Below are 24,062 nucleotides of genomic sequence, written 5' to 3'. Positions count from 1 at the left end.
CATGTTGCTCCTTTTCCACCTCTGAAAGAGATTATGTTTATTCTTAGCCCCGGTTTTATGTAGTCCTGTTCACATGAACCGTAAGATGGGAGGAACGTCCTTGGTTCCTTACTTTGCCAAGGATTACAATAAGTCCTGGTGTACTGCCCTTAGTTTGTAAACTATTATCTTTTAATAATTTTAAAAAGATTTAAAAGGTTTTTGAGTCTGTTTGCTTTGTCATGACTACCTATTAACCATCTCAATTCTAATATTCCACAATACTGTTTGGTTATGCCAGTTCTATGTATTCACTTTTCTATGCTCCATTTCCCACATTTACGCGCTATCATTCATAAGCTCACTTCACATCATTTCCTTCTCCTAAGCTTTGTAAATCAATAAACTGAGAAATTCATTTAAGACATCTTCCATAGTCTGTTGGTTTAATTTCTGTATTGTGTAAGCTCTGCTCCCTGTTCCAACGAGTAGCAAAGCCTTGACTGGGATCCAATGAATTTTATTGCACTGGCCAGGGTTAGGGGCGGGCGAGGCAGCCGGGGAGAGAGGGGAGAGGGAACTCCGGCGATCACGAGAGTGGCAGGCCACCTACGCCAATCTGGGCGAGTCATTGTGAAAGGAGGTGGGGCGAGTAGAGCTGGGGAAGGCAATCGGTCGCGAAAGGCAGCAGTGGAAAGTGGGGAGAGGTGGGGCGGGGTTTAGTGGAGAGTGGTCACGCCCACTAGGCAGGGCAAGGCAGAGCTGGGAGGAGCCTCTGGCTTGACTTATTTCATTATTATTACTAATATTAATTATAATGAAATATTAATTTGGGGAAAGGTATATTATTATATTATATTATATTATATTATATTATATTATATTATATTATATTATATTATTATATTACATTGGGACGCGGGTGGCACTGTGGGTTATACCACAGAGCCTAGGGCTTGCTGATCAGAAGGTCGGCGGTTCGAATCCCCGCGACGGGGTGAGCTCCCATTGCTCGGTCCCTGCTCCTGCCAACCTAGCAGTTCAAAAGCACGTCAAAGTGCAAGTAGATAAATAGGTACCACTCTGGTGGGAAGGTAAACAGCGTTTCTGTGCGCTGCTCTGGTTCGCCAGAAGCGGCTTAGTCCTGCTGGCCACATGACCCGGAAGCTGTACGCCGGCTCCCTCGGCCAATAAAGCGAGATGAGTGCCGCAACCCCAGAGTCGGCCAAGACTGGACCTAATCGTCAGGGGTCCCTTTACCTTTAGCTCTCATATTATATTATATTATATTATATTATATTATATTATATTATATTATATTACATATTACTGTATTTTCCCGTGTAGAACATGCCCCCGTGTATAAGACACCCCCTATTTTGGGGGACTCAATATTAAGAAAATGGGGGATCCCATTTTCCCCGTCGTACACACGGAAAAGTACGATGTATGTATTATTATATTATATTATATTATATTATATTATATTATATTATATTATTATATTATATTATATTATATTATATTATATTATACAGCATGATTCATAATGAAGTATACAGTTTCAACACACTATAAAAAAGAATATAATATATCTCATGTTACCTGTGACAGAATTGTAGGGGAATGTTTAAAGTAGTTTCGAAACAGTCACAGATGTTCTATGTATGCACCGTTTGTCACACAACACACATCGCAATTGCAAATGCCCTTGCACAACAAACTCCATTTTGCTCAATTCAAGAACACAAAACGCCTTCTTCACTGCAGACGCAGCCATTTCGCCTGACTAGTCACGTGACACGCGCACTATCACCTCCATCACTTTATGAGTACATCTACCTCACGGTTCGCAGCTGTTTTCCGTGTCGGCGCCTGTCTTACAGGATCTGGAAACTGTATATTTCATTATGAATCACCCTGTATTATATTATTTCGGGGTCCAATCACAGCATTACTATAGGATTTTTCATTTCAATCAATCAAATCTTTATTACGGTAGTAGACCAGCATCAGTAGGGTGGGGTACAGTCATTTCCAATCTGTAAAACGTAAAGCTAAAAAATATTAAAACACAAAGTATACATAAAAGTCTAAAAGAAGCTAAAAGAGGGGTTTCGGAGCATTAAACGGATGTGGAAGAGCATAAAAGGTTAGTATATAAAAGACTATGGCCATCAATTTCCAGGGCACTCTGATAAGAGTGTTCATTAAATCTAGTGTAACAACAACAACAACAATTTATTTATACCCCACCATCTGGCTTGGTTTCCCCAGCCACTCAGGGTGGCTCCCAATAGAATAAGAAAAACACGATAAATACATCAAACATTACAAACTTCCCTGAACAGGGCTACCTTCAGATGTCTTCTAAAAGTCAGGTAGTTGTTCACTTCCTTGACATCTGCTGGGAGGGCGTTCCACAGGGCGGGCGCCACCACCAAGAAGGCCCTCTGCCTGGTTCCCTCTTTGTGGCACAGGTCATCATCCGATGAATTGAGAGCTTCATTTACCGTATTTCTGTGTTTATATTTAAAGAAAATATGCATTTTAACAGTATTGCACATTGATTGTAATATTAAGAATGCACTTAAAATTACTACGCACAACAATGAATAAGTGATTGCAATCCACACAGAGCTAATCAGTACAAATATGTGTGAACAATGTTCTTAAAAACATTTGTTAACCAAGCCTAATATTACTATCTTTCTTATTGTGATTATTGTTACTTTTATTGCTACTAATCCCAGTGGCTTCCAAGACTGAGCTCTGTTCTGCCTTGGTCAGTCCCCACCTGGAATACTGTGTCCAGTTCTGGGCACCACAATTTAAGAAGGATGTTGACCCATGGGAAGAAACCCCTCACCCCCCAGAGAGATGCCGGCTCAGAGAGCCCCCTGAGCTTAGACTATGAAGCCTCTGAGAGCGTGCAGAGTGCAAATTCCCCCAGGGGCCCCTCTCTCTCCTGGGCCCACCTGGGGACCCTCCCCCTGCCAGCCTCTCTGGCCTCTGAGGGCGTGCAGAGTGCAAATCCCCCCAGGGGCCCCTCTCTCTCCCGGGCTCACCTGCGGCCCTGCCCCTGCCAGCCCCTCCGGCCTCTGAGGGCGTGCAGAGTGCAAATCCCCCCAGGGGCCCCTCTCTCTCCCAGGCTCACCTGCGGCCCTGCCCCTGCCAGCCCCTCCGGCCTCTGAGGGCGTGCAGAGTGCAAATCCCCCCCAGGGGCCCCTCTCTCTCCCGGACTCACCTGGGGGCCCTCCCCCTGCCAGCCTCTCCGGCCTCTGAGGGCGTGCAGAGTGCAAATCCCCCCAGGGGCCCCTCTCTCTCCCGGGCCCACCTGGGGGCCCTGCCCCTGCCAGCCTCTCCGGCCTCTGAGGGCGTGCAGAGTGCAAATCCCCCCCAGGGGCCCCTCTCTCTCCCGGACTCACCTGGGGGCCTTCCCCCTGTCAGCCTCTCTGGCCTCTGAGGGCGTGCAGAGTGCAAATCCCCCCCAGGGGCCCCTCTCTCTCCCGGACTCACCTGGGGGCCTTCCCCCTGTCAGCCTCTCTGGCCTCTGAGGGCGTGCAGAGTGCCAATCCCCCCAGGGGCCCCTCTCTCTCCCGGGCTCACCTGGGGGCCCTGCCCCTGCCAGCCTCTCCGGCCTCTGAGGGCGTGCAGAGTGCAGCTGGACGGGCTGCAGGCGCTGGTGTCCCTGGCGGACGAGGAGGGTCACTTGGCCGGGCCTTTCTATGCCCTCGGAGGGGAAGGGGCCACCTTCAAAAGGCCCTGTGACTCCCGCCAGCCTCCGCCACCTCCACGTTCGGGGGGGCAGACTTCCCAGCATGCACTGCCAGCTCTGTCAGGCCAATGGTCGATTCCCAGCATCAATAAATTTGAAATTTGGTTGAAAATGGTTTTTCCAGTGTATAACCAAATAATTCAATCTCAAGGAGTCTTTTGTTCGGCTTCGCTTATTAGCTTTATGGATAAATTAACCTCTATTAGGTTTCATTTCATTTCCCTCACGTCCTTCTTCCCAGCATGCTTTGCTGCCCATCTTCTCACAGACAAATACCCTGCGTCCTGTAGTTGAAATTTACTCATTTTCCAATGTATAACTCAATAAATTAATCCCAAATTGTCTTTTGTTTGGTTTCACTCATTAGCTTTATTGGTAAATTACCCTTTATTAGGTTTCATTTCCCTCACGTCCTTCCTCCCAGCATGCTTTGCTGCCCCTTCTTCTCACAAACATGGATCCTGTGTCCTATCATTTTATTTTTCTCTACACGTATTTGGATTCTTCCACATAAACTTGAGGGAGAAAGAGAGAAGGCTTCTCCTCCCAGCCTTTCCCTTGCCCTTCCCAGGCTGCCCTGCGCAACCTTCCTCCTGGCCTGCGAATCAACTGATAATAACCAATTGTGGTTCGAGGACCCGACCCCCGCGAAGTGAAATGGAGACACAGGGACACGGGATATAAGGTTGATGGGCTGGAAAAGGCCACAACTTTATTGATTACAGCAATGAAAAGGGATTGGCTTAGGCATTGGATCTCTAAAGCAAGTGGGTTTATTCACCAGTGGGTGGATCCCGTTGATGCTCATCCAACTATAGGCTCCCCCCTGCTGTCACCGAGGGTCGTGCCATGGCCTCCCGCCAAGCAGGCATCGGACGGAATACACGACCCCCCAGATTCCTTTAACGGAATACCCCTAAAAATGGAAGGCATAGGCGATGGCCACACCTAGCCCTTCGACACACCACAACACATGATTCCAATGCCTAAAGGCTCGCCGCCAATACCCTCACAGCTGTAACCAATCCCTGATGCTGCTGCTGATGCTAGTTAACCAAATGTCATTCCCTTGGTCTGAAAGATGGACCCTATCACTCCGGTGCAAGGCTTGGTCGCCAATCCGGATACGGTCATGAGAGGTGACTCGGCCATACAAAAAGTGCACCCAACGGGCTATTGCACGATTTAAGAGTTTCCTGGATTTTCCAATGGCCATACAGTTCTGCATACCGTGCCACACCATTCTCTTCAGGAAGGAGGACCAGAACACCGTTGTTCCGGGACACCAGGCAGCAATCTCATCCAAGTCTCTTTTTATGTGCCACGACAAGTCCACACTTCTTCTGCAAACCAGTTAATTTCCCCCTAATTGAAGGATAAGGATGTCAGGAGGGCCAAACGTGGCAACTCTCCCTCTCAGCAATGGCATAAGCAATGCCTTGTCTCGAAAACCAGGAAACTCGCACTGAGCAATGGCATAAGCAATGCCTCGTCTCTCCCTCTCAGCAATGGCATAAGCAATGCCTTGTCTCGAAAACCAGGAAACTCGCACTGAGCAATGGCATAAGCAATGCCTCGTCTCTCCCTCTCAGGAATGGCATAAGCAATGCCTTGTCTCTCCCTCTCAGGAATGGCATAAGCAATGCCTCGTCTCGAAAACCAGGAAACTCGCACTCAGCAATGGCATAAGCAATGCCTCGTCTCTTCCTCTCAGGAATGGCATAAGCAATGCCTCGTCTCGAAAACCAGGAAACTCGCACTCAGCAATGGCATAAGCAATGCCTCGTCTCTCCCTCTCAGCAATGGCATAAGCAATGCCTCATCTCGAAAACCAGGAAACTCGCACTCAGCAATGGCATAAGCAATGCCTCGTCTCGAAAACCAGGAAACTCGCACTCAGCAATGGCATAAGCAATGCCTCGTCTCGAAAACCAGGAAACTCACACTCAGCAATGGCATAAGCAATGCCTCGTCTCTCCCTCTCAGGAATGGCATAAGCAATGCCTCGTCTCGAAAACCAGGAAACTCGCACTCAGCAATGGCATAAGCAATGCCTCGTCTCGAAAACCAGGAAACTCGCACTCAGCAATGGCATAAGCAATGCCTCGTCTCGAAAACCAGGAAACTCACACTCAGCAATGGCATAAGCAATGCCTTGTCTCGAAAACCAGGAAACTCGCACTCAGCAATGGCATAAGCAATGCCTCGTCTCTCCCTCTCAGCAATGGCATAAGCAATGCCTCGTCTTGAAAACCAGGAAACTCGCACTCAGCAATGGCATAAGCAATGCCTCGTCTCTCCCTCTCAGCAATGGCATAAGCAATGCCTCGTCTCGAAAACCAGGAAACTCGCACTCAGCAATGGCATAAGCAATGCCTCGTCTCTCCCTCTCAGGAATGGCATAAGCAATGCCTCGTCTCGAAAACCAGGAAACTCGCACTCAGCAATGGCATAAGCAATGCCTTGTCTCGAAAACCAGGAAACTCGCACTCAGCAATGGCATAAGCAATGCCTCGTCTCTCCCTCTCAGGAATGGCATAAGCAATGCCTCGTCTCGAAAACCAGGAAACTCGCACTCAGCAATGGCATAAGCAATGCCTCGTCTCGAAAACCAGGAAACTCGCACTCAGCAATGGCATAAGCAATGCCTCGTCTCGAAAACCAGGAAACTCACACTCAGCAATGGCATAAGCAATGCCTTGTCTCGAAAACCAGGAAACTCGCACTCAGCAATGGCATAAGCAATGCCTCGTCTCTCCCTCTCAGCAATGGCATAAGCAATGCCTCGTCTTGAAAACCAGGAAACTCGCACTCAGCAATGGCATAAGCAATGCCTCGTCTCTCCCTCTCAGCAATGGCATAAGCAATGCCTCGTCTCGAAAACCAGGAAACTCGCACTCAGCAATGGCATAAGCAATGCCTCATCTCTCCCTCTCAGCAATGGCATAAGCAATGCCTCATCTCGAAAACCAGGAAACTCGCACTCAGCAATGGCATAAGCAATGCCTCGTCTCTCCCTCTCAGCAATGGCATAAGCAATGCCTCGTCTCTCCCTCTCAGGAATGGCATAAGCAATGCCCCGTCTCTCCCTCTCAGCAATGGCATAAGCAATGCCTCGTCTCGAAAACCAGGAAACTCGCACTCAGCAATGGCATAAGCAATGCCTCGTCTCTCCCTCTCAGCAATGGCATAAGCAATGCCTCATCTCGAAAACCAGGAAACTCGCACTCAGCAATGGCATAAGCAATGCCTCGTCTCTCCCTCTCAGCAATGGCATAAGCAATGCCTCGTCTCGAAAACCAGGAAACTCGCACTCAGCAATGGCATAAGCAATGCCTCATCTCTCCCTCTCAGCAATGGCATAAGCAATGCCTCATCTCTCCCTCTCAGGAATGGCATAAGCAATGCCTCGTCTCTCCCTCTCAGGAATGGCATAAGCAATGCCTCGTCTCTCCCTCTCAGCAATGGCATAAGCAATGCCTCATCTCTCCCTCTCAGCAATGGCATAAGCAATGCCTCGTCTCTCCCTCTCAGGAATGGCATAAGCAATGCCTCATCTCTCCCTCTCAGGAATGGCATAAGCAATGCCTCGTCTCTCCCTCTCAGGAATGGCATAAGCAATGCCTCGTCTCTCCCTCTCAGCAATGGCATAAGCAATGCCTCGTCTCGAAAACCAGGAAACTCGCACTCCAGGTGGCAATCCAAGGTTAGGGGTGAGGCCACAGCTAACTGGCCGTACGTGGGCCGAATGGACTATACCATGGCCACAAATCCAGACGCTTCTGAGAACGGCTGAGAATAAAGGAAAGAAAAATATGGGTAAGTAGAGGTAAAGGAGCAGAGCGCATTCTAACGAGTGTAACCTTGATAAGCCTCGGATTTCCACCGGCCCATTTCCTTAATCTTATCCGCTGGCCGGCCCAAGCGTGCAGCTGTTGTGGCGGCGCCAATCCTGAATGAGTGTGCCGCATAATCCTGGGAAGATAAACCACAGGCATCAATAGCTTTGCGCAGTGCCCTTGTGAATTGGTGTCTCAACAAAGGTGACTGTGGAAAAACATGGGTCTACCAAAGAATGTGATAGCGGCTATGTGTATCCTCAAAGTTTTCGAGGCTCAACCTAGGCCATGAAGGTGTGTTAAGTATTGCAGAACGTTTTCTGTGGAGGGTGTAACATTGGTGGAAAGGGAGGATACTTTGGACCTGAACCCCATGAAATCACACCAGACCTTCTTATATGATCTAAGCGTAGAGGGTGCGACAGATGCTAATACTATTGCAGAATGTTTTCTGTGGAGGGTGTAACATTGGTGGAAAGGGAGGATACTTTGGACCTGAACCCCATGAAATCACACCAGACCTTCTTATATGATCTAAGCGTAGAGGGTGCGACAGATGCTCATGCTCCCTTAATCACTTCACGTCTCCAAGGATCCACAGGTGCTCCGGAACGGGTTCTGGCAGTGGCTGAGCCCTGGGAGCTAATGCTCGGAAGCGAGGCACTGGAGGACGAATGATTGGAGTAGGCACGACACCCTCTCGGAACGCGATGACTGTTTAGCCAGTATGTTGACCACTGCCTGGTTATCAGTTCTGAAGCACACCCGGCAATTCTGGAACTCCTCAGTCCAAATGTGAACAGCCACAACTAAGGGGGAAAAAACTCCAGAAAAGTGAGATCCCACGTGATAGCCTCGCCTTGCACCTCTGCTGGCCATTGTCGAGCACACCAGCGTCCCCTAAAGAATAAACTGAAGCCCAAGGACCCAGCAGCATCAGTGAACCTGGAAATCTGAGGACAGGTTGAGGATTTCCTGCCATAAGGAGACTCCATTGTAGCGTTCCAGAAACGTGATCCAGATCTCAAGGTCTGTCTTAACCGGTTTTGGGAGTCTTACCCTGTGGAGCGGTTTGTTTGTTTGTTTGTTTTGTTATTTTATTTTATTTTATTTTAATACTAATAAACCCACATAACCAAGGAAGTCGCAAAGAGACCTCGTCCTTTTCCTCATTCCCTTGGAGGCACCTAGGACGGCTTCCATGTTTTCCCGACGAGCAGCCTCCAGGAAACAAGATCCCACCACCATGTATCCCGTTGACAGTACTGAGGATGGCATTTCTCCTCATTCTTCATTTATTCATTTTTATTTATTCATATTTATTCCTTTATTTACTGATGTACTGAATCTATATCCTGTTCTCTCCCTGGAAGCCTCAGGGTGCTTCACAGAACAAAATCAAAATATAAAACCACAATAGATATAATCAAAATAGAAAAAAGAACCCAATCACAGCCTCTGCCCTCCCCCCACATTTTAAAAGGGCTTTGGATGCCTGGGATTCAAGGCTGGGACTCCTTCATCTGGCTGTTGTCCATCCCTGACTCTCCCACCTCTTCTTAAAAACCTCCAATGAATCATAGAATGGGAGACTTGGAAAGGGACCCCAAGGTCCTCTAGTCCAACCCTCTGCAATGCAGGAATCTCAGCTAAAGAATCCCAACAGATGGCCATCCAAACTCTGCTTAAGAACCTCCAAGGAAGGAGAGTCCATGGTCGGATCCAGCTCCTTCTTTGGTCCTTGGGAGCAAAGTTCAGGCCAAACTTCCAATTCACAAAAACACCTTTTGACTTTTCATCATCATGTTTTTCTCCAGCTCTGCACCTGCCGCTTGAGCCATTCAAAACTTCAGAAAGTTTTTGTGATGAAACTTATTCCACTTGGAATAATCAAAATTATAGTCATCTCATCTTCTGAAAGCCCAGGAGATATTTCTGGAGATTGCATGAGCCTCGGAAAGCAATATGACAATATTAATTGTGCTGTGTCTGGGAAAGAAAAAGTTGGTGCAGAGAATATTTCCTGTGTTGGAGACAGATTGAGTGAAGATGCAGAGCTGGCGAAAGAGGGGTGTGCCTGCCTTGCGCTTCCTAGCTCCGAAGGTAGAGTTGAAAACCACCCAGATTGGGAAAGCGCAGGCAGTCTGGCCTTGCAGGAGTCTTTGGGTTCTTCTGCTTTGTCTCCTTGGCAGGTAAGAGGAGGAGGAGGCAGAGCCAGAATGAGATCCCTGCTCCTTCTGTTGCTGCTTCTGCTGCTCATGATGCCCTTTGGAGTCTGCGGGAACCACAGGGCGAAGTGCCCCTTGAATCTGGTCAGGGATCAAACGGATGCTCGCAGTTACTACCGGCCTGGACACTTTCTCATCAGTGGGATCATATCTCCAAAACGCTTTCGTACAGAAACTGCATACGTCTTTTCTCAGACACCCTTCACCAGGACTAAAGCGTATGTACTTATATGCAGATGGTTTCGTGGTCCTCCAGTCCTTGTAATGGTTCCTATTTATCAAGGAAAGAGCCCCTTTCTCAGGGCTGGGGAGCCAAGGGCTGGTGTTGCAGGACTACCCTGCCCTGACCATTGGGCTTGCTGTTGGAGGAGCTGGGAGCTGGGGAGGGGTGTCTAGTCAAAGATTCTAGTAAAGGGGGGGGTGCTCATTCGTGTAGTTTCTGATCCAGAATATGGACAAAATTATAATTTTACCACACACTCAAACCTGCAAGCCACCAGGCCCCATATGTAACTAAAAGGGGACTGAGGTATTTGGTGCTTCTCTTCCGTCAATAAAATTGTCTCTAATCTACCTATAGTCTAGCCCCTTGCAAGAAGCCAAAGACCACTGCAAAAAAAGCAGCCTTTGCAGCAACTTCCCAGTATATCACAATTTTTGAGGGGCGCCTTCATTTCTTACTCATAAAACCATAGTAGAAAAGAATCATAGAGCTGTAGAGATGGAAGGAACCCGGAAGAATCTCACCTGAAGGATCCATGACACATGGTCACCTTCGGAGGGAGTCTGTTCCACTGTTGAACAGCTCTGTGTGCTGTTTGCATCAAAGCTCCGGTCATGGAGCAGAGATCTCCAAATTTTTGTTCTATGCTAGACAGGAAAAGGTTTGATATTAATGCAAAAGGATAAATAAATACTAATCTTTGTGGATCATATAATGCTTCCTCCCTCCCATTCATATGAATATAAGTTTCACTCTTTTTAAATAATTCATTTACTGCAGGGGGGCAACTAGGTTCCTCCGGCACGTGTTGTCTTTCCTGTTCACCATCGTAGAGATCAACCAGGATCTCAGGCTCTTACCCAACATCACCCTGGGCTACAACATCTATGAGAACGATTTCGATGCAAGGATGACTTCGGACGCCATGCTAGAGCTGCTTGCAGGCAGTGGATGCAATATTCCCAATTATCACTGTGGAGAACAGAATCACCTGCTGGCTGTTCTTGAAAGCAGCAACACTTTCATCTCAAGAGTGATTTCAGCCTTGTCAGGCATCTACAAAATCCCACAGGTAAGTAGTGGGAGAGCATGGAGGGAAAAAGAATTTCAACTGCGTAAAATTCTACTTTCTCTTTGTGGAGGGGTCAAGTGGGGATATTTTTAAAAATGGGAAAATCCTGAGCTATGGATCCAACATCCCTTTTTCAAATCTGAGCCTTCACCAACTTGACACCTCCAGATGTTTCAGACTACAACTCCCATCAGCCTCAGCCAGCAGAGATTTAGATCTCAGTCATTTCATGTGATTAAATACCCGTTATGCTGAAAGTAAAATAAATTGGTGATCTTTTGCTTTCCTTGCTAGATCAGTTATGGCTTCACTGCCCAGGTTCTCGAAGGTAAAACCCTGTTCCCTTTTGTCTACCGGATGACTCCCAAAGAGGAAAGTCAGTACCAGGGGATTGTTGAATTGCTCCTGTATTTTGGATGGACGTGGATTGGCCTCTTTACTCCAGACAATGACAGTGGAGAAAGATTTGAGAGCGCTGTGAAACCTCTGATGCTCAGGAAAGGGATCTGCATTGCTTTATCAAAAAGAGTACCAGAAAATGATATGGATCAATTTATCAGGCCTGGGGAACCTTTTTTCCTATGGAGACAAGTTGGTGTATTTTTTTACTATGCAACCAATGTAATGGGCATCACTGTACCCCTGTCAATAAACATTTTATATGAGAAGGAAATAGGGGCAAAAGTCTGGATCACAACAACTTTGCTAGGAATCAGAGTTGGCGTTTACATGCCTCCAATCTTATTCCAGCACCTCCATGGTTCTCTGTCCTTTGCAATTCAGACCGGAATAAGGAGCAGCAAAGGTGGCAAATATAAATTGCAGACCTATTTTCTGGATTATTTTGATGAAGCATTTCAGTGTTCATATTCAAAGCATCTGTTGTCCGTGAAAGGCTGGGTAAGATGCAGAGAGGAGGAGAAACTGCAGCTATTGCCCCAAGAGCAGCGTGAGATAACCCTGTCTTTAGACAGCTATGGCACTTACATCAATGTTCAGGCTGTGGCTCAGGCCTTGCATGCTTCGCTTTCATCTAGATCCCAGAGGAGGCTGATGGTGGAGGAAGGAGAGCAATGGGGACCCCAAAGGCTACAGCCGTGGCAGGTATTTCCTTCCCCTTTTTGCAAACTGCAGTCCACACAGATGCTGATCTTGACGGGGATAGACCTATAAAATATCAGAGTTAATATTAGTAATAGTAGCAGACCGCCCAACATATCTCTGATGAAAATAGAACCATCCCATTCCATAATGATAATCTTACTGTTTATAGCCAGGGCTACTTTCAGAGGGGAACTCGCTGGAACTCAGTTCTGGCACCTCTCAGGTGGGTGCCATTGCCCTTCTAAGAAGGAGGTGTTCATGGTGAGTTCCAGCAGCTTTTTTGCTAGAAATATATCACTGTTTATACCCCACACATCTTTTTGGGTTGCCTCAGCACTCTGGGCAGCTCCCAACATAAATAAATTAATACTAAAATATGAAACATTAAAAATATTATATTAAGTCTATATCCTCCAACATTTCTCCAATGAAAATAGGGACATTCTAAGGAAAAGTGGGACATTCCTTTTTTAAAAAATAATAATATATTTTTCCGCTTTCAAGTCCTGTCTCGCAATTTAGTTCTTTAGCTTCCATTGCCCACATTGTAGGATATATTTCAATCCTGCTAGTGTCTTCAAATTTTTACAATTATTATTCAAATACACAATAAATGTACACCAATCCCTTTGAAATTTTTGATCAGCCTGTTCTCAAATCCTGCAGGTTAGTTTGGCCAGTTCTGCGAAGTCCATCATCTTTGCCTGCCACCATCCTCTTATCCACAATATGTCATTAACTTGATGATATTGCAGCCACCCTGTAAGAAAAACCTTCAATTTGATCATATGGTTTAAGTTTAAAAGCTTTCTCGGTTTCCACCAAAGTGCCTTTATATGTGGCCCACCTTCCCTCCGTATTTAATTTTTGTACCATCAGTACCTCAATAGGTGAGATCCACCATGGTGTTTTCCTTTCTAATAGGTTTTTATTTCTTTCTTTTTTAGATACTAATCACATGGTTCAGGAAACCTCTATGAACTTTCACTTTGCCATACCAAAGATAAGAATGCCACCCAAATCTGTTATCATAACCTTCCACATCTAAAATATCTGTATTCTCCATCGTTATCCATTCCTTTAACCAACAGAGACTGGACGCCTCATAATAGTGTTTTAAATCTGGCATGGCGAATCCACCTCTTTCTTTTTTAATCTATTAACAATTTATATTTCATCCTTGGCTTTTCCCCTGCCATATGAATCTCAATACTACTTTTTGCCACTCTTTAAATACACCTGTCCTTTGAACACTGGAATTGTTTGAAACAGGAATAACATCTTGGGTAATACATTCATTTTTACCACTGATATTCTACCAGAAAATGACAACTTTAATCTGCTCCATATTTCGAAGTCCCCCTTGATTTCCTTCCATGTGGATTCATAATTATCATTAAACAAATTAATATTTTTTGGTATTAACCAAATTCCAAGATATTTCACTTCCTTTTGCAACCATAATTTCTGATCTACGTTGCAATTCCGTGACCATATTCTTCACTAACAGTTTAGTTTTACCTTTATTGAGCTTAAATCCTGCTACTTGCCCAAATTATACTCCTTTACTCCAATCTTTATCCCTCTCACGTATGACAATTCTCTCAAATTCTTAGTTCATACCTCCAGGTATCAATGGTGACAACGGGCACCCCTGTCTAGTGCCTTTAGTTATATCAAACTTATCAGTCAAAGTGTTGTTCGCTATCAATTTCACCTTTTGCTCTGTTTTATTTGATCCCAGAATGTCCCACTTTTCCAAAGTGAAAAAGGAAAAGTGGGAGTAGGACTGAGATATCCATCTTGGCTTCCCGGTTTCTCAGTGCTGGTGCTTTCCCCTGTCATTCCAGCTTCACCCTTTCTTAAGAGAAATCCGGTGTCTGAATACTTCCAGAGGCAGGCTGTGCTTGGATGAGAACTGGGAGCTGCCAGCAGACTTCGATATTATGAACTGGGTAATGTCTCCCAATAAGTCGGGTGACCTTTTGAAAATTGGGAATATAAGGCGAGAGACGTCTGCTGGCATAAAGTTCACCATTAACCCAGAAGCTATTGAGTGGCCCAAGAAATTCAACAAGGTAAGGGGAATCACAGAGAGGGGAGGCTAGGAGATCCCAGTTTTCCTTGAACAAACGCTGAAAAATGACCATATCAGGTTGACCAACGGTGTCTTGACCGTCAATAACAGCTGCAACCACCACTCCTACTTTAACCGAATCTTTAACCGAATGGACTACGTAGATAAGAAGAAAAGGGAAAGCCCCTAGTAAAAGTGAACTATTGGGCTTTCATACATGCAGAAATATAGAAACCAATATATTTTAGAAATGATAATTACTGATTTATTGTGGATTTTTTTAATTTGTGGAGTAAGCTCACTTGTAGATGTTGCAAATGTTAAACTATTGTATGTGCAGGAATTGAGAAGTGCACAGTTTTTGGTGAAGGATGATAATTTATTTTAAAAATTGCCTATTGTAATATAAGGCTAACGTTAAGAAATGGCACATGAACTGGAAATAACTAAGGAAATAGATCAGCAACAAGAGGAAACCTTGCATGCCTCAAGAACAGAGAGAGGGAAACCAATATTTGGAAAAGTCATATTAAATTTATCTAAATTAGTGGTTGAGAGATTATCAGAATCCTGAACTTTGGGGAAATCACATTTCAGACTCCATTGCCATTTTCTTTGAAGATTTATTAAGCAGGGAAGCAGGTAAACGGAGAAGAGGAAACAGAGTTCTGTGGTGCAAACCTCAGTTGTCCTGAACGAATTACGAAGAACAAGATATTCTGGTCACCCCAATGGTCAGTGGGGGGTTGAAAGGACCCTGATGAGGGGTCAAAGGCTGCAGTCCAGAGATCAGTTTCAATTCACTCTATGAGTGAATTACATACCCACAAATACTCCTAACTGTTCCTCTTTGTTGCACCTTCTTGTCTTCCTGGTTAGACCGTACCTCGTTCCAGGTGTACAGAGAGATGTCGACCTGGATATGCCAAGATGGTTCTGGAAGGAAAGCCCATTTGCTGCTATGCTTGTGCTCGGTGTGCGAAAGGGACCTTCTCCGCCCAGGAAGGTGGGTGACTCCAAGGCGGAATGAATTCCTGGAGAGAGTAAACACAGGGGAGTAATCCAGTCTCACCCGCTTTTTGTGAGATTTCTGCAGACATTGGGGAATGTGGATTCTTCCTCGACATCCATAGGATTAATCAACTTTATTACATCCAGGAAGGGCGTTGAAAGGAGTGGCCATAAGGAAGAAATCTCTGGGGTTGAAAGTGGGCAGCTGTGAGAGGAAGTCCCACAAACATTCCTTCTTTTATTTTTTATACCAAGTCACACCAAAAAAGAAATAATTTTGATATTTATAAAAAATAATAGACAGGTGATGCAAATCAGCCAATGTTTAAAAGCAAAAGCACAATAAAAACAAACAATACTTCATATGAAAATTATTACAATATAATCAATGGACTGTTTTGATCTCACTACTATGAACATTGAATGGAAGCAAAAGAAAACTGTTTGCAGTATTTAACATTCTTATTTCCTGAGGTCCACCACAGAGTTTTTCAAAATGTAAAAGAGCACAGATCATTAGGGATGTAACTGATGCTGCAGCCACTCTTTTTCTCTTCCCCAGATGCAGAACATTGCACCAAATGCTCAGAAGATCAGTATCCAAACAAGGACAGAGATCATTGTGTCCCCAAGATTATCATCTTCCTGGCTTATGAAGAATATTTGGGAATGGTTTTAGCTTCTGTTGCCCTCTTCTTGTCCTTAACAGTAGGCACTGTGTTGGGAATCTTCATTAAATACAAGGAAACTCCCATAGTCAAAGCCAACAACCGGGACCTCTCCTACACCCTCCTCGTCTCCCTCCTGCTTTCCTTTTTGTCCTCCTTCCTCTTCATCGGGCGCCCAAGGAAAGAGACCTGCCTTCTCCGACAAACGGTCTTCAGCATCATCTTCTCAGTTGCTGTTTCTTCTGTCTTGGCAAAGACCATCACGGTGGTGCTGGCCTTCCTGGCCACAAAGCCCGGGAACAGGGTGAGGAGATGGCTGGGCAAGAGTCTGGCCAACTCCATTGTCATCTCCTCTTCTGGGGGGCAAGTTCTCATCTGCACCATCTGGCTGGGCTCTTCTCCCCCATTCCCAGAGCCCGATATGCACTCCCAGGTGGAAGAGATAATCTTGCAATGCAACGAAGGGTCTGTGGCCATGTTCTACGTTGCCCTCGGCTACCTGGGCTTCTTGGCTGCCACCTGCTTCACGGTGGCTTTCCTAGCCAGGAAGCTGCCCGGCTCCTTCAACGAAGCCAAGCTGATCACCTTCAGCATGCTGGTCTTCTGCAGTGTTTGGGTGTCTTTTGTGCCCACCTACCTGAGCACCAAGGGCAAGTACATGGTGGCCGTGCAGATCTTCTCTATGTTGGCCTCCAGTGCTGGGCTTCTGGGCTGCATCTTCCTTCCCAAGTGCTACATTATTGTGCTGAGGCCTGATCTGAACACAAAGGAGCACCTGACAACCAGAAATTAAGGGGACATCTGATTCTTAAAATATTCCATGTTCCTGATGTCCAGAAGTGCATAAAGGAAACATACCTGCTCATCCATGTTCCTCCTTTTCCACCTCTGAAAGAGATTGTGTTCCTTCTTAGCCCAGGTTTTGTGTAGTCCTGTTCACATGAACCGTAAGATGGGAGGAAATGTTTTGCTACCTTGCTTTGCCCATGACTACAATGAGTCCTGGTGTACTGCCCGTAGTTTGTAAACTATTATCTTTTATTAATTTTGTTTCTTGGGAACTTATATTTATCTTACAACATGATAGTCTAGAGGGAGATGGGAGTTAGGTTTTTTTGGTCTGTTTCCTTTGCTATTAACCATATCAATTCCGATATTCAACAATACTTTCTAGTTATGTCATTTCTAGATATTCAAATACCTGTGCTCCATTTTCTACAGGTATACTGTATCATTCAGAAGTTCACTTCACATCATTTTGTTCTCCTAAACTTTGTATATTAATAAATTGAGAAATTCATTTAAGTTCTCTTCTGTAGTTTGTTGGTTTAATTTCTGTATTTTGTAAGCTCTGCTCCCTGTTCCAAAGAGTAGCAACTGACCTTAGCCTAGTCTTGACTGGAGTACAATGGATTTTTTTGCGTTGTCCAGGATATGACACATTGTGCCCTGATGTTGAGTGGATCACCAGATTACGAGTGAGCCAGCAAGAAGTTTAGCATTGGAGGGAAGCAATGAGACGATGCCAGATAGTTGTATTCCCTGCCTGCCAAACCTTTTCAGAGGAGGCATCTTATGCTTAGTCAGGAAGGAAGAGCGAGAGGTCTCCTCCTCCAACTCAGGTTCCTCCCATTCAGGCCCTCCTCCTCCTACTCAGGTGCCTCCCATTCAGGCCCTTATTTATACAGCAAAACCAAGATCAGATGGGAAGTGAAAATAATTGACAGAACAGCCACTGATGAAGCATTTAGATTCATTAGCTAAGATTGCATCCTACTTAGACTTTCATCTCTCCAGACTAGTGGAAAGCTTACTAAACACTTATTCTTATAGCAATTCTACCTGTAGCAATCCAATGAAGGCTTCTATATAAATTTAATAATTAAGGTCCCAATAAAGCTGACTGGGTTATTTATGTATGCAACCACAGCAGCTAGAACTTTATATGCACAAAAGTGGAGAGAGGGAGGATTGGCTTATGAAACTGGGGGAATATGCTGAAATGGTGAAATTACCTGCTAAACTAAGAGGACATGAGGATGAATCATTTCAGGAAGAATGGAGACCACTGATATCTTATTTGTCAAACTATCATCCATACATTAAGTCAAAGGCAGGATTTGAAATATAACCAGCGGGCGGACTTCCGGGGTGGCGCAATGTTCATGGCAATGGCGGACTCCCTCTGAACTGGAGGGACCAGCTCCGCATGAAACGGGTCTTTCCGCTACGGCGAAGCGGGGACCCTTCTGGAAATCACAGGCGGATGAAGCCTGTGACCGTGGGACTCGGCGGGCACCCTTAGCGCCCCCCCAACCCACAAAGGAGCCCATAAACAGGCTCCGAAGCGAAGAGGGGGAAGTGGCGCAGTGCTGTGAGTCAATTGCTTTTTCTGTGGAGCGAAGCCGCATAACCGTTGCCGGAGAGCGCTGCCTTTTTCCTGGGACAATTTGGCATCTAAAATAACCAACCGTGACTACTGGAACATAGAATGTTTGGACTTTAAACTTAGAAATTTACCCTAATTTGGTACTGAAACGGGATGTATTAAACAGGAAGTCACCCTTCCGTTTCCCTGTAGCCAGAACAAAGCAAAGACAACGTAAACTAGAGCCTTAAAAACCATTTTAAAGGATCGACTTTCACCATTTGAAATTGCTGAACCCCCCTTCGGTAGCAAGAGAAGAAGGGGGATCCTTTCTGAGTTGCTTAAACCTGCAGAAGTGAACTTAAAGCAAAGTAATTTTCCACCGTCCTGACCCTGGAGCGGGGTGTCAGAATTGACGTTTGAAGCTCATTGACCAGAAATAAAGGTTTTTGACAGATAGTTAAAAGAAGAGAAACATAGTTACTCCATTGTTTCCTTTCGTCTGTTAAAAGAACAAATATGGACAAAGTATTGTAAAAAAGAAACTTTATTGCTATTGTTTTTAAGAGAAAGAACAACAAGAAACTTTTCCCCCTAGAGAGGAATCGTGAAGTTGTAACTAATTCCTGGGAATTCCTGGGAACTGCAGCTGCCACTGATTATAACTGTGGGAAAGGACTTTGTGACCTTGTGGAACAATGTCTTCAGAAGCACTGTTGGGTGCTTTCTGTAAAATAAATGCCCTATTGGAACAGTTAAGCCAGAAGATGGATTCTATGACTAACGCGGCCAGAACCTTTGAGCAGGTAGTGGGAAATTACATGGAGCCAACTCAGGAATTAAAACAGGAGCATCCCATGACAGAACAATTGAGAGAAGAGGATCTTGCTGAATCTTGGGCGCCAGAGACGGAGAGAGCAGCGGCCCAGCAGGATTACAAATGTTTGGACTGTACAGGGAGATTCGGACCTTTCGAGTCTGGAAAGGGGCCACCAGATGTTTGGAGCAGTGGGGGCTCTTAACTTTGAAGGGAATCTGGAATATGTTTTTAAATACTACATCCAGTTTAGTCTGGACTGTGGAAAAGGGATGGTCTTGTTGAAAAGGGTCAAAAACATCACCAAGCTGGAGTCCCCAAGAATAAAAGGAAAATATGAAAAAGTGCAGCAGAAGGGACATGGAAGAGACATGAGGGCCTCGGAGATAAGGTGGCCAGGTTAATGTGCTAGATTAACAAGATAAAAAGGACTGACAAAACCCGGAACCAGGAGGAAGGGACGCTGGACGAAGATTGGATTGTTTATTTTTATTTTTACCATTAGGACTGTTTTATAAAATTGATGAATGCTAGGAGAATGTTGAAATGAATTTATTTGGCTCTTATAAAAATGTTTAAAGAATTAGGTAAGAAGGTTATGGTTAGGAGAAGTTGGCAAAAATTAAGATTTAAGTTTTAAATTTTAAGGTTTTTTCTTTATATATATATATATACAAGATAAGATGAAATAGATTAAGGTAAGGTAATGGGATGACAGAATATTACGAATTAGGGAAAGGATTTGAAAGAGGGGAGGGATTTGCTGGAATAATAATCTGAACTGGAATACAGAGAAGGAAGGTGTGAGGAGGTCCGGGAAACAAGTTAATGAAATATATGTGATGAATGGATTATCTTTTTAACTGTTTTTACCTTTTTTTTCCTTTTTGTATCTTTTTTTCTTGTATTTTTCTTTTTTGCCTGTTTTTATCTCTTGAAAATCTTCATAAATATCTTATAAAAAAAAGAAATATAAGCAGCGGATGACTGAAATATGACATTGGGGCTTCGATAATAAAAACATGTCTTTTAAAACATCTGATAAAAAGAAGTAATAAAAACAAACATAGAGAAGGGGGGTGGGGAGTCAAGAAGAAATTGTGTGGGGTTTTTTGTTTTTTTGTTTTAAACTGTATGCGAAGACAAGTGATTGGAATATCTGTGGAGACTTAATAATAATATTTTTTTTTAATGTAGTAAAGAAAGCATTCACCCAGATTCTTAGGAAGTTGAGGTAATTTCATTCTGTTTTATTATTTTAACTTTTGGAAGGCCTCCTCCTCCAACTCAGGTTCCTCCCATTCAGGTCCCCATTTATAGAGCAAAACCAAGATCAGATGGGCAAGTGAAAATAATTGACAGAACAGCCACTGATGAAGCATTTAGAATAGGTTAATTAGCCAAGATTGCATCCTACTTAAACTTTCAACACTTCAAATTGGTGGAAAGCTTACTAAGTTCTCAGTCTTATAGCAATTCAACCTGTAGAATTCCAATGAAGGGTGCAATATAAAATTAATAAATAAAGGTCCTAAGAAAGCTGACTAGTTTATGTATGTGTGCAACCACAGCAGCTAGAGCTTTATATGCACAGAAATGGAAAGAGTTCCCCACCAAAGAGGAATGGCTTATGAAACTGGGGGAATATGCTGAAATGGTGAAATTACCTGCTAAAATTACCATCCAAAATGACCATCCAAATTGATGGATTGTTTAAGGAAGAATGGAGATCAGGGATATATTATCTGTCAAACCATCATCCATACTTGAAGTCAAAGGCAGAGGATTATTGAAATAAGACATGGGGGCTTACATAATAAAAGCATATATATTTTAAAACATCTGATAAAAAGGAGTAATAAAAACAAACATCGAGAAAGAAGAGGTGGGGAGTCAAGAAGAAATTATGTATTTATTTTTACAAATTGTATAAGAAGAAAAGTGTTTTGGAATATCTATGGAGACTTTATTAAATTTAATTTTTAAAAAATATATTTTTATTAAGGAACCATCCAGATTCTTAGGAAGTTGAGGTAATTTGAGTTTGTTTTATTATTTTAACTTTTTGTATGTTCTGAAGGAAGTTTGTAAACTTTTTTATGATTGTCCTGCCTTATCTTTACGTAAAGCGCTTTGGGAGTTATTGGCCTAACTGTGCGGTACGTGGATTTTATGAAACAGATGAAATGAGTAAGTAAGTAAGTAAGGAGTAAATACTAATAAATAAATGGATCAAGAATAATAAAACTGCTAGAATGCTAGCCTGGTGCAAGGGGCTTGGCGCCTCAATGTGCCTGCTCTTTCTTACATATATTGCCCCCACCTCACTGAACCACCCTTAAAACCAATGCTAACTATCCCAGAGTATTCTGTGGGGGACCAAGTGTGGGGAATAACCAGTGAGCTGGAGTCTCAAGGCGATGTTTTTAAAATATCAATAAAGATTTATTTTAAAACCAGGTAGTATAATACAAGTGGAGAAACTTAGGTTACTTCAGTAATAATACGCTAGTTCACTTCAATTCGTTTTCACAGGTTTCAGCTTTATAGTTTGGTTCCTTTCTAAGGCGGTACTTTCCTTCAGTTAAAGGTAAAGGGACCCCTAACAGTTAAGTCCAGTCGCGGACGACTCTGGGGTTGCGGCACTCATCTCGCTTTATTGGCCGAGGGAGCCAGCGTTTGTCCGCAGGTCATGTGGCCAGCATGACTAAGCCGCTTCTGGTGAACCAGAGCAGTGCACGGAAACGCCATTTACCTTCCCACTGGAGCGGTACCTATTTATCTACTTGCACTCTGACGTGCTTTCAAACTGCTAGGTTGGCAGGAGCAGGGACCGAGCAATGGGAGCTCACCCCGTCGCGGGGATTTGAACCGCCGACCTAGGCAAGCCCTAGGCTCTTTGGTTTAGACCACAGCACCACCCGCGTCCCTCTTTTCCTTCAGTTACCCACCCCTTTAACAAATCCAGCTCCTGAGGGACTTTCAGTAACAGTCTTAAGGGTTCACCACACACACCCTTCCTTCACTGGGTTTTGGAAGTCTCTTCTTTCCTCAGAAGAGTCTCTCCCCTCCAGACGAGTTTGAGACCTAAGTAGACCTCAGCTCCTACTTCTGTCTCAGCCTCAGTCTCGCAGCAAGATCTGGTCCTATTACTCCCGCAGGACACTACACTCAGACACTACACTCAGTCCTTCACTGTACAGTGGAGTGGACGTTTTCTCCAGAACCAACTCAGCCTCCTCAACACTCTTTGTATTTCAACCTGACTCCTATCCTATCTCCCTACCTAACTCCCAACCTGCTTCCTCAACCAGCTCAACTCAACCAACCACACCACCCTCAACAGCCCAACTCCCTGTCTCCCTCCAACGCCTCTCTTTTTAAACTCTCCCTCCTGGAACCACAGCCAATCAGAGGCTGCCGTTCTTTCACCACTTTCTGGCAGGAGAAAAAAGTAAAAAAGAAGTACTTATGGAACCAACTTTTCCGTCACACCTGGCTTCTGCACACGCAATTGTTTACAAGTAGAGAAGTTTCTGCTCAAAGACGAGGAGCAAGTTGGCTCCATGTGCAACAGAAGCTCTCCTTCCCCAGAACATGTCGAAGGGGAAGGGAGAGTCGAAAGTTCAGAGCAACCTTTCTCCCCTCAACCAACCCCAGAGAGCTCCCCTCTGTTGGAGAAGCCTTTCAAAGATGGGATGGAAATTCACTTGAAGTTGCTTCGAAGCCGCCAAGGCGCTACTTCCCTTCAGGGAGAGAACCAGAAGGGATCGGCAGGAATCAAGCAGCCCAGACCCACCCAAAGCGGCCAGAGATGGGCTTGAGAAAACCCTCCCCATCGCAGGCTCCACCAGTCTCTGTCTCCAGCAGCCTCCAGGAAACAAGATCCCACCACCAGGTATCCCGTTCACAGTACTGAGGATTCTCAGCATTCTCCATTTATTCTTTCATATTTATCTACTTGTTGAATCTATATACCGCTCTCTCCCTGGAGGCCTCAGGGTGGTTCAGAGAGCAGAATCAAAATATAAAACCACAATATATATAATCAAAATTAAAAAAAACTACTAACCAATAACAGTCTCTGCCCTCCCCCCAAATTTTAAAAGGGCTTAGGATGCCTGGGATTCAAGGCTGGGACTCCTTCATCTGGCTGTTGTCCATCCCTGACTCTCCCACCTCTTCTTAAAACCCCCCAATGAATTATAGAATGGGAGACTTGGAAAGGGACCCCAAGGTCCTCTACTCCAGCCCTCTGCGATGCTGGAATCTCAGCTAAAGAATCCCAACAGATAGCCATCCAACCTCTGCTCCCTGTTCCAAAGAGTAGCAACTGACCTTAGCGAAGCCTTGACTGGAGTACAATGGATTTCATTGCATTGTCCAGGATATGACACATTGTGCACTGATGTTGAGTGGATCACCAGATTACGAGTGAGCCAACAACAAGTTTATAGAGCAAAACCAAGATCAGATGGGAAGTGAAAATAATTGACAGAACAGCCACTGATGAAGCATTTCAATTCATTAGCTAAGATTGCATCCTACTTAGACTTTCATCTAGTGGAAAGCTTACTAAAAACTTATTCTTATAGCAATTCAACCTGTAGCAATCCAATGAAGGCTCCTATATAAATTTAATAATTAAAGGTCCAGAGAAAGTGAAATTACCTGCTAAACATGAGGATGACTCTTTTCAGGAAGAATGGAGACCATTGATATCTTATTTGTCAAACTATCATCCATTTGTTGTTGTTTAGTTGTTTAGTCGTGTCCGACTCTTCGTGACTTCATGGACCAGAGCATGCCAGGCACTCCTGTCTTCCACTGCCTCCCGCAGTTTGGTCAGACTCATGTTTGTAGCTTCGAGAAGACTGTCCAACCATCTCATCCATCTC

At 44.6% G+C, this 24,062-nt stretch overlaps 1 protein-coding gene across 1 annotated transcript in view; it reads left to right on the top strand.

Annotated features, from left to right (window-relative positions):
- LOC308577477 (vomeronasal type-2 receptor 26-like) overlaps positions 1-17,021 on the top strand; it is a 34,098-nt gene extending 17,077 nt beyond the window's left edge. Inside the window, exons 2-7 of the mRNA XM_081177686.1 lie at positions 9,601-10,042; positions 10,828-11,119; positions 11,414-12,223; positions 14,074-14,301; positions 15,180-15,306; positions 15,874-17,021. Of these exons, the coding sequence (XP_081033812.1) occupies positions 9,816-10,042; positions 10,828-11,119; positions 11,414-12,223; positions 14,074-14,301; positions 15,180-15,306; positions 15,874-16,772 (2,583 nt within the window). The 5' untranslated portion in view covers positions 9,601-9,815 and the 3' untranslated portion in view covers positions 16,773-17,021. The remainder of the gene's footprint in view (positions 1-9,600; positions 10,043-10,827; positions 11,120-11,413; positions 12,224-14,073; positions 14,302-15,179; positions 15,307-15,873) is intronic.
- Positions 17,022-24,062: the final 7,041 nt, after the last annotated feature.

Source organism: Podarcis bocagei (assembly GCF_964188305.1).
Source record: "Podarcis bocagei genome assembly, chromosome: 18".
NCBI lineage: Eukaryota > Metazoa > Chordata > Lepidosauria > Squamata > Lacertidae > Podarcis > Podarcis bocagei.
This window is presented reverse-complemented; position numbering and strand designations above follow the sequence as displayed.